General features: G+C 41.1%; 1 protein-coding gene across 5 annotated transcripts in view; it reads left to right on the plus strand.

Moving 5' to 3' along the window:
- Window positions 1–11,772, plus strand: part of CTNND2 (catenin delta 2) — an 889,124-nt gene that overhangs the window by 475,430 nt on the left and 401,922 nt on the right. For 3 of the 5 annotated variants that reach the window (XM_003789546.2, XM_012805017.1, XM_012805013.1), the window contains one exon: window positions 1,208–1,383. The exons of the other annotated variants lie outside the window; for them this stretch is intronic. In XM_003789546.2, the coding sequence (XP_003789594.1) occupies window positions 1,208–1,383 (176 nt within the window). The remainder of the gene's footprint in view (window positions 1–1,207; window positions 1,384–11,772) is intronic. 5 annotated transcript variants of the gene reach the window in all.

Consider the following 11,772-nt stretch of genomic DNA (forward strand, 5'->3'; position numbering starts at 1 on the left):
TTGTGTGAACCAATGCTATGTGAAAGAGAGCACGTTATTTTTATGCCGAAGTGATCCATGTCATGTTAAATCTAGGGCCTCCTTTGAAATACAAAGCTATGTTCCATTCTTAAAAAGAAAGAAATTCAAGCATAATATTTTCTTTTGCAATTATTAGAAATGGTACTATTGTCTAAAATAGCCAAGAGGGGGGATCAAGGAGGGTTTGATGGTTATACTCTAGTCTATCGTATGTTATTGTATGTTATTAATAATCCTCCAACAGTGGTACAAAGAAGGAGGAGGAAATTGTGTTGCTAAGTTTTTGCCCCCAACATACTCGTCTTCCCACACTCTTCTCTCAAACACATATAATGGAAAATAGCAAGGATAGTCACAGTCCTCTATAGTCTTTTGATCTTTATGAGTATTAAATTTGATTAAAGAAAATTCACTTAAAAAGAAAATGAGCAAACTCTTCCAAGGATCCCATCTAAGGAGAATGTAAGAAAATAAAACACACAGTTTCAAATGCAAAATATAATTAAATTAAAAGGCCAAGACCTGATTCTGTATCCCTGGTAATATCAGCCACATTAGCAGCTGGAATCTTAACAGTATTTATTTCTTCTCTTTGTTCTCCCACGGTGCATTGCTATGATGGTAACTAGTCATCAGGCATTATGTGAGATGAAGGTAAATTCTACATTGTACGAAGAACTATTAATATTTTAAACACTGTCTACCCTTCAGGCCCCGAGGTATTGCATCACTAGTTATACAATAGAATTTGTCACCGAATAGAAGGTTTTGAGTGTTTTAGGACCTCCATTATTAAGTAGGAGATATAATTATATTAATGCAACTAACATGTGCCAAAAGGTAGACTTCTAAATTATTTCAAATGTTTCTGATATTGACTGATCCAAAAATAACTACTTGATTAACTAATTTGTCTCATAAGAAATGTCTCTATGTAGGTCAGAATGAGATCATTTGAAAAATCTACTCCTTTGAGAACTTTTGAACCACCAAAAAAAAAAAAAAAATCTCATTTGAGAGCTGAGCTGGAGTCGAATTATATGGTCATTTTAGTTCTCAGAATTCAAAGCATAGATGGCTGGAATCATGTGCATGTGATAATTCTAGGCTACTCTCAATAAATAATACATGTCATTTCTGCTTCACTGAGACTGTCACTGACTGCTCTAAATGACTTTCAATGCAGGGCCCAGCCTGCTCTCCCAGAGTGCACTTCAGCTCAATTCCAAACCTGAAGGGTCTTTCCAGTATCCGGCCAGCTACCATAGCAACCAGACCCTGGCCCTGGGTGAAACCACCCCTTCCCAGCTCCCAGCCCGAGGCACACAAGCCCGGGCTGCTGCGGGCCAGAGCTTCAGCCAGGTAGGTGCCCTTTGCTGTGTTGTGTCGGTGACCCTACGGGAGCAGGTGGGGGACAGGGGTGTGTGATGGGCGTGGGAGGCAGGCTGCCTTTTTGTAGGAGTGTCTCACAACTTAGCAGAGATGCCCTTGGGGGGTGCGGTGAGTGAAGGAACGGAACAATAAAACGGGACTGGAGAGGAGACTGGATGAGCAGGTGTCCTTCCATCCTGTCTAGAGTTGCGCCTGCCCATCTGCCTGACCTGTGTTTGTCTGCGTGATTATGTGGATGTGCATCTAGTTGCTCTGTCTGTCTTTATACATGATGCAAATGTTACACACATTCTGGGCTGATGACTGGCCCTGGAAAAAATACGGGGTATTTTTGTCTCTGCAAAAAAAGCACGCAATTATTCTTTGGGGTTAGTCATGTAAAGGAACATAGTATGAATGTATAACCCAGTCTACAGAGCTGTTCCAAAAATACTTGTGATCAGGCATACTGAAGCTTTGTCAAGTCTGGTTTTTAAATGTGCCTTTGTTTCTTTAAGGCTCATGCTTATTCTTGTAGTTTCACAACACAGATTCACTAGCTGCAGTTAGGATTAACTCTCGGTGAAAAAGAAGCAGCTACTAACCTGAAAATGATGTTCTTTCAGAAAGGTGTCAATATTGAGATACATATATATACAAACATACATTCAGAGAGAGAGAGAATGATAATATTCTGGTTTATACAATTTAGGGGTATAAGATATATCTGATCAACCCACCAGAGTTAATATACTAGAGAACTATCATATTTCAAGCAATTTAAAACTCATTTTCAGCAACCTAGGCCCTTTTAACATCTGTGCTTTTGCTCCTGGAAAGAAGAACCTCCAAACTGGCCTTTCAGCTGGTGAGACTGATTGCATCCTTATGCATCTATTGGGCACTACCTGTGCCAGGAACCGTTCCTCTGCCAAGTTACCCAGCACTGGCCGCTGTCACCCCCAGAGCCACCTCTCTCAGTTGATTATTGTCATTCATCCTGTGTCATTCCAACTCAACTGAAAGCTACTTGAGGTTGGGGCCCTTTCATCTTTCTCTCAGTGACACCTAGTGGGCCACACAACCCCAGGAAATGAATGCAGAGAAGCAAGAGGCCGAGAGTGAAAACTGCCTTGTGCAGGTGCGACAACATGCCCACTTATGTGGCGAGGATGTTACTGAAGCAAAAGCTGAAAAATTTCAATGCATTTCAATTATTAAAGTTCCGTTATTATCACAGCATATTGAAGAAGCCTGGGCAAGGGCAATACCCTTTTCTGTCAGTGGCGCTGTGAGTGTTACCTTCTCATGGTGCCAGGCTATTGGAATTTGGATAAAAGGAAGTGATAAAACATTCCACTGAGATGAAGGGCCTATCCCTTTGCCTCACATTAAAAGTCAGTTTTAAAGTTTAATCAGAAAGGCTTACTAAGTTGTAAAGATATCAAAGTTATGTTTTTGAAGTCATCAGAGTTATAGTTTGAAGATATCAATAACCGTGAATGGTTCAAGGATATAACTTAAGTTTGAGGCAAAGGTTCCTGGCAGACTCACTTACCTGGCAAGTGGGTAGGATGAACAATTTGGAATGTTCAACCAACAGTTGAAATGTTGTTCTAAAGCACCTACTAAGAGAATGGAGACACTTGTCGAAAGTGTGAACTCCTATTTATTAGCTCAGTGGTAGATTTGGGCACTGTGGTTTACTTTAACTGTGTAGCATGAAACCCTCTTTCATTGTACCCCCATAGGACCTGCGAATTTAGCATCATGTCAGAGAAACATTGAACAAGTAAACCAGCATTTTTATTCTACATTTAGTGTTATATTCTTGAAAGCAGGGAGGGTACATCCCATTCCAGGGTCTCCACTGTTCAGATTACTTTTGGAACCCCTCTATTTAAGTGGCTTTTCAAAGCCTATGACATGTTCTCTTCAATATTTTAAGTAATGTTAAATCCCATTTCTTCAAGATCAGATTAATTTTTAGAATATCCTGTAAACATAAAGTCTAGTAAAATTCAGATTGTGGCTAAGAGATTCTAGGCCATATAAGTAATGTCAGTAATCAATCAACACCGAAACATTCCACATTATTTTTGGTCTTTAAAAGAATGTGTATTTCTAAAGTAAAGCAGGTGGTTTTCTATCCGGCTCATAAATCATGTCTGAATGCAATTTCAAAAGAGTAACATAAATGTTCAAAGATTCTAATTGTAGTGTAAAAAAGAACTCTAGTATAGTCAACATGACAAATGTTTATTGGATAATGATCCCCAAGATCGAGGATAAGTCCCAGTGATATGGACATAACCTGTATTTGCCTCATTGTATTAGTCTGAGAGTAAAACTGCAAGTAGCAAAAATTGCCCTAAAACATTTGTTCCCAGGCGCTACCTCAACTGTCATCCTTGGACTATAGGACGAGTTCCTGGGGCTGGTCCAGAGGACAGAGAGGACCCTCTCTGTCTGACCTCAAGGGCATTCCAGGAAATGACAAGAGTAACTGTAATTATTCTTTTCTTCAGTCCTGCACTCTGCAGGGCTGGGTTGCATGCTCCCACCCAGGCTCTGAGATCACCTTCCATAGCTCCCTCCTTCTTCCAGAGCAAGCTTGACCTTTGTGTTGGCTCTTGTGAAGGACCCCATTCAAACAGAGCCACATTCTCAGATGTATTTATTTATCTTTACATTATTCTTTGATGCACTCAAGATGTTTATTGTGTGCCCTTTGGTGCCATAAGCCTGTGTGCTTGGGATGAAGTACCAGAAAAATTGGGCATGATCTCATTCCTCAAGAATCTTATATTCTAGTAGCAGGGATGGAGACTCAGAAAATCAAGACAGTAAGTAAATTGCACAATATATTAGAAGGTGATGGTTTCTATGAGAGGACAACAGCGGGATCCAAAGCTTAGGGTGGTGTGCAACACGAGAGAGTCTCAGGGAGGAGACATTGAGCAAAGACAAGAAGGGGAGGAGGTGGGGGCTACATTGCTGTCTGGAAAATGGCAAACACAGGGGCCCCTGAGTGGGGCAGCTTAGCACGTTACAGAAAGTCAAGGTGACCGGGGCGTCTAGAGCTGGGTGTAGAAGTTTGCAAGGTGATGGGAGGCCACGCTGATCACTGTGAGGACCCTGTCTTTCACTCAGAGTCAGGTGAGGAACCAGTAGGGAATTTTGTAGTCAGTTTTGTCTAAGTCTATTCCCAGCCATTTGATTGCTTCATTGCAGCAGTGGAAACTGTGCAGAATTCATCTTCACATCCCTGGTAACTGGCCCAGCACTCCCCAAATATTCATCAGTTTCCACCAATCCCAGCCTGATTTGTTGTAATTATATTGTGCAAGTTTGTGGGTGGGATGGAGGATAAAGAAATTGGCTGTCCTCCAGGTTCTGCCTGCTTCCATCAGGTTTCCGCTGGGTTGTATGAAAGGCTGAATATAAAACTTCTGGCAGAAAAGAGCCGCACTAAACATGCTGGTTTCTCCCCATGTCCAAACATAAAATAGTCTCACCAAGCATTTTGTCCCACAAAGAAATAAAATGTGTAGGAAACATGAAAGTATACATCCGTAGACGGCGTCTGGCAAAGGAGAACACAGCCCAGAGATGGGAAACATTCTTGAACTGGAGTTTGAGCACCAGTGTCATCCTGGGGCATGGCCTGCTTGCTGGAGGAAATAAGAACCGTTTGATAGCTCTCTAAAACAAACCTGAACACTGGCACGTATCCGCGGAAGGCAATAAGCTTTCTGAGAAGCACAAGTGCCAATTCTTTTTGATCTGGCCTATGTATTTAATGTTGTGCTGACTTTTATGTCACGAAAGTCCTCATTTGCGCTACATCATAACTATGAATGTGCCATCTGCTCACTTCTTTTGGGGGCCAATGTGGTTGTCTGGAACTTTGCTTATTGGCGCGCGCTCATGTCAGGCAGACGTGATGGGGGCTCATCTGAGGAGGAGCAAGTCCCCCCAAATCCCCATTATGTTGAGCAGTGAATGGAAAGCGTTAAAGAGACAGCCACTCCGACATTACCCCAGTCTGCTGGGTTATTAAAGGAGTTGTTTTTAGGTAAAATTTGCAGATAAAAGTCACCAGTAAACTTGGAAAACAGAAAAGTTGGAGATGTATTGTGTGTGCAAGTGTGTACACTGTGCGACATTTAGAAGATAATTCATGTTGTGTTGCCTGTTTTCCTTGGCATATTTGTGGGAAACTGGTAGTGTATTTGTTTTTAGGATAGTTTTAAGATGACCGCCTGGTGTAAGTCCCTACTCCTTGCTTTGCTTTAAAACCTTCTTCCCACATTTCTCTTTTCAGTACATTCAGGCTGGAATGGACGTATTTCTCACGGCAGGAAGGGTGGGGATAGGTTGTGCTTTTCCACTTCCTCTACTGAGCACGTATTTTGATTCCCAAAGTTCCACTAAATGAGCCGCTTGCTGAAATAAATGTTTTATGTAGGTATTTTTTCTTTGCCAATGCTTATGTATGTTTTAAGAAAGGGTTACCATAAGGAAACCCCTCCTTATTTATTCTTTAAGATTCTTAAATCTTTAAAAATATTTTTTCCTTTTCCATTTTCCTCCCACTGGTGGACACAGGAATGGCTCTATGAACCACCTTTCAGAATATGTATCAATGTTGACCTTCATCAAAGTCTCATTGCAGGGAGGTCAAAAAGAAGGAAAAATCAAGGAGACAAAGATCTGCGCCACCATATTTGTACTTGGGACTTAGAAGCCTTGGAGAAATGAATCCATTGCTGCCTCCTTCCTGCGGTAGTGGCGGGGGCGTTGTGGCTTGTACAATCTCTCTCTCTCTCTCTTTTCCTCTCTCTCTCTCTTTTTCTCTCTCTGTTTCTGTCTCTCTCCTCCACTACCCCGTAATTTTGAGACCTCTAACAAAGAGAAAGCAGTGAGGGTGGTCTTCATTATTACTCCAAGGTTATAGCTGCTCATAAGGTCCTTTTCAATGAGCTGTTCCCATCTGAGGAAAAGAATTTATTCCAAGTACCTTGGTTTTTCACTTACTTAAATTTAATTTAAGGTGGGCACCTCCTTTCAGAGTTAGTGGGACCTCACCACCAGGTCAACCCAGCCCTTCTGTCCTCACCAGCGGTAACAATCCCGGTGCTGATTACCTTAGGGAAAATGTATGAACTGTGCATAGAAATTGTCTCTTCTCTTTTTGTTACATATTAGTCACCAGCCACCCGTGAAGAGAATTGCCAGACAAGGCACTTGGTGATTTTATTTGTTTCCATAATCAAAACTTTCTCACAGTCCCAGGATTTTCTTCCTTTGGAATTTTAAAGTGGCATTTATTCTGAATACACTTTCAAAAGAGAAGTTTTCCACATTTTGTGAGCAATGGTTGCAGTGCTCAAGACAATCTATGACCTACCGGGGAGTCACTTCAAGGGCACAGATTTATTGGGGGATGTAGTTTCATTGTAATTGCATTTATATTATAGGAACATTTCATGTAACACCTAAATAGGGTTGTTTGCCTTTTGGAGTTGGACATTTCTACTTGTTTTGAGTTGTGAGAATAAATGCCCTTCTTCACATTTGTGTGCAAGCCCAAGGTTCTAGACAAACTTATGCCGGGAAACTGCAGCAATATCTCAAAAGTTTCTAGAGCAGCACAGAACTGGTGCTACGCAATCACATCACCAGGTTATTCTCAGTTAGAAATGTACTTCTTTGCAGATGTCATCTGAAAGCCTTGCTCTGTTTTTAATATTCAGGATTCATTCCGGCATTTAAACTCATGCAAAGAGCACGTGTCTGACATGGCCTTTACTTTCTCTCTGCCCTGTCGCTTATACCTGCTAGACTGTTCCTTCAATCACTAGTCCCAAGTCCTTCCTCACCCAACCCCCATGCACCATCCATGTGTTTTGACTGTTCTGCGGTCCTGGCCCTGGGGTTGCCACCTGCCATTGAAATGGGCCCTCCAGCTTCACCCACTGACCTTGTACTGACTCGGGCACGATTGCCAGTGGGACCTTCTTCACCCCCAAGCAGTATTATCTGAGAAGAGGAGACATTATAGTGATTAGGTTTGCCGGTCCAATGACTGTCCCAGGAAAGTAGAAAGGGGTTAATGCAGGGTGAGCAGAGTGCTGATCTCACGTTACTGTGCTCGCCTCTGGGATGCCACAAAACAGTGACTGCTGTGCTCCCTGCCTGACACCATCAGCCTGGCTGCCCAGCATTCTGGGCAAATATTCTCCATCCCAGAATCAGGGACCTTGCTGACAATATGAGAAAACTTGGCAGGTCTAAATGCATCCTCACAGGACTGCTCATAAATCATTGACCTGCTCTAAAGAATGTGGTTTTGCTTAGTGACAGGCCTTACTCAGGACTGGAAGTCAGGATTCCTGAGCCATTACAGGCTGTCAAGTCTCTTGTTGACTGGCTGTAAGCATTGGGGGTGTTTTGTTTTGTTTTGTTTCATTCTGTTCGGTTTGCATTGCCAGATCCCCACCGAGAACGGATTAAATAAGTTCCAAGCTCCAAGAATTTTCTCCTATGACTCCTCTGCCATCCCTACTCCCTTTATGCCACAAAAAGAGATGGGAAGGCAAGTGTGCTCGGCCTCCAGGCCAATGCTGCTTTCTGGTCCAAGAGCACCATATTCTCAGCGCCCAGAAAGAACAGTGTCGTAATTGTGAGCCAGATAGTATTCTTTATAGACAAAAATACAACAGTGATAGATCTCCAAATAGCGTGAAAGTAAAACATTCCACAGAGGGGAATCGCTGGGAGCACGTCAAGAGTAAACTCCTCATCAACAGGCGGGTTTAGCATCTCATTCAAAAGGCTCAGACCAGGATTGCTTGGGAATTCTAACATCTTTGGATTTTAGAATATTTGCACATATATAATGACATATTTTGGGGAGGAGACCCAAGTCAAAACAGAATTCATTTGTTTCATATATGCCTTGTCCACATAAACAGAAAGTAATTCTATACATTATTGATAATCTTGTGGCTGAAATAAGATTTGTACATGATGAGCTATCAGAACACAGAGGGGTTAGGTACGGACTTTTCTACTCTGGCTGCACATTCAGGCTCATGGTGTTTGAAGTTTGGGAGCATTTTGGATTTGGGGTTTCTAGATCAGAGATGTTCAACGTGACTTGTATGAGGCTCTTATTCATGGCTTATTGAGTTAGTGAGTGAAATTAATTCATGGAACTTGAGTACTGGTAATTAATGGCTGTTGGGGAAAATATACATATTGCCTAACTTCCCATTTCAATATCTTTTCTATTATAGTTCAAAAATGCATCCATGTCTTACACAATTCTATAAAGTAGGTATAAATGAAAAAAAAGTTATAAATGCATTCCACAATTACATAAGAGGCCTCAGTGTACCACTAAGTATACACACATAAACACACACACAAACAGATAATATAACTAACTATAGTATATCCTAAATCTGACCCACCTGAAACATATGTGTATACAGATGAAATATTTAATTTTTTTTTTTTTTTTTTTTTTGCAGTTTTGGCCAGGACCGGGCCTGAACCCACCACTCCCAGTATATGGGGCTGGCACCCTACTCCTTGAGCCATGGTCACTGCACTGAAATATTTAATTTTGATTTATAAACTCTTTAAAGAATTAGTTTTCCATATTTTTCTTCAAATATGTCCCTTAATGGAAAGTAAGAACAGAACTACATTTTAAAGTCCACCATACTCTGCCTGTCAGAAACTATTTAATCAGAGATTCTGCTTGAAAGGTTTGCTTATCTATTAATGTCCTGTTTGTTCATTTGGGGTAGCTGGGTCTCCCACTGTGAAGGGGTGAAAAAACACAGTGGCCCTTTAGGCTGAGACTGATGTAAAGAGTTGAGAAGGAAGATGCCAGAAAGAATTATCCCTGCCAGCAGCCTACACTATGTGACCAAGGACAGTACTGGGGCCCAGTCTGTCCAAGTATTTCTAAATTTCTTATATCACTATTTTTCTTTTAAGAATCTCATCATCAATAAAACATTATTTTAATTCTCATTGCATGTATATACACATTTCCAAATATCTCTGGGGAAAGAGGATGTAGTCTTCAGTGTAAAAAAAAAAGTGAAATTTTACCTGAATTCTAATTTTAAAATTAGATTTACAGTTTTTTAATGCTAACATCCTCTTAAGGTGGAATTGAACTTCCCAGACAATAAAGTGAATGAAATTCTGCATGTGTTGAAATGTCTTTAAGTATTCCTAATGCTCTGATGAGTAGTAATAAACTGGTTGTAAATTGCGTAGCAGGCTTGAAGGCAACTTTATCTCTCCCTATCTAGCCAAGAGTTACTAAGGCAATTACAAAAAGAAAGAAAAAACAGCACAAGAGCGAAAACAAGTTCCTGAAAGATTTGTTATTGTCCAAATCATGCTACAAAACAAATTTCTCTGTTTAGTCAAAGAACTTAGGCATTTATTATTCCCTAAGCCATTGCATACAACAACCTTGGATCCTTCACTTTGAACAGCAGAAGAGTTCAGACAGCTGTGCTATCCGCAAAGGTGGCCACTAGTCACATAAGGCTATGTAAATTTATATTAATGACAGTTAAATGCATATTAAAATTTAGTTTCTGAATTGATTAGCCACATTTCAAGGTCTCAATAGGTCCATGTATCCAGTGGCTGCCATATTAGACAGTGAAGATTGAGAACACTTCCAACATGGCGGGAAGCTCTGCTGGCATCCCACCAGGACGGCTGGTACCCCAAGGAGGGCTCCTTCACTGAAGGTGTTTTTTAAGATAAATGGATTCAGGAAACTCTTTTGGAGTTGCATTTTAGCACATAGCAGACAATGCCACTTAGCACTTTATAGAGTATATAAAATTTTATTGTTTATATTTTTCTTTTTTTCATCAAAATCACGGGCAAAATTTCACCCAGCTCCTAACAATATCTAAAAGCTTTTCCAGTTGACTACTCTAGCTTGTCAAAGCATCTGGAATGAGTGTGGCAGTTCTCAAAACTTCTACAGATTTAGGGTCCATTGAAGGAAATTTAGGAGACAATCATATTCAGCAGAGTTAGCACTCCTGAGACTGCACGTCCCACCGAGTAACAGAAAAATGAAATGTTAGTAAAAGTTATCAAGGTTTTCATGGGCTGTGTGCCATTCTAATATTTAAATATTAGAGTGAAAACTGTCTTAATATTGCTTTAATTTATATTGGTATGCTTTAATTACCATTTATCTTATTTAAAATCTGCTATTTTGTAATGCATCATTAATATAAGATTATTATTAATGTTGTACATCCAAGACATAACAAGTATTTATTCTGTTATAAACAAGGAGTGTAGCTGAGGCTGCCTGGAGTTCTTTCTCTCCATTATTCTCCTGTGAGAAGAGTTTTCAGAAGTTTCCATCTGAGTATTTTACATCACTTGCCAGCTAGGTTCTGCGTGGCTGGAAGTTGCCCAGCCCCACATTGATAAGGAACCCCAGGGAGGAGCTTTCAGAGGAACAATGTGTACAACCTAGTGGTAGGTCCCAGACTGGTGGGATCTGACTTCTGTAGGAAGAGTGGTAGTAATGCAGGCTCTGGGGCCCACTCCAGGCTCCCTGAATCAAAATCTCTTCTAGAACAGTGGCTGGGAAGCTTTGGAAGCACTCCAATAACCCGGAGAGCTCATTGAAATGCATATCCCTGGGCCCTTCTCCGGGATTTATGTTGGGTTTGAGGTGAGCAATGCTAATTCCAAAGCTGATGAAGCAGTTCCTGGAACAGAGATCTCCCTTGAAGCCCCTGCCCTCAGGAGAATTGGTTCTCCTATTTGGTCACACCTAGCAGTGACCTGATGAACTTCCAAAAGGCCTGAGGCTTGGGCTCCACCTTCAGGGATCTGAATTAGATGGCTATGTTAAGCTATGGGTGCTGAGATTTTTTTTTGTAAAGCTCCCCTAGCAATTACAATACACAGCCAGATTTGAGAACCCAAGTCTTAATGTTTCACGCTCAGAGCTTCTCCTGGGAAAGAAGCATCATCAAATTTGAGCCATCCCCTCAGTGACTCTGGATGATGCTAGACTATTTTTCTGGGGTTCAGGGTGAGTGCACCAGTTCTGCATTTTGTCTCCCACACCTAAAAACCCTCATTGCCAAAGCGACAGGACCAACTTTAGGGACCATTCCTTCATGCATGTCACAAATATTGGTGAAGTCTCGGCTATCAATCAGGCCCTGTACTGTTGGATACGTATCATTAAACAAAATCATGGGGCTCACATTTTATGTGCACTCTTGCTGTTAAACTCAAAATAACCGCTCTATGTGGTACGTACAGACCACACACATAAATAAGAACATAGAAAACTCA

Source organism: Otolemur garnettii, unplaced genomic scaffold, assembly GCF_000181295.1.
Source record: "Otolemur garnettii isolate 467f Iridium unplaced genomic scaffold, OtoGar3 scaffold00033, whole genome shotgun sequence".
NCBI lineage: Eukaryota > Metazoa > Chordata > Mammalia > Primates > Galagidae > Otolemur > Otolemur garnettii.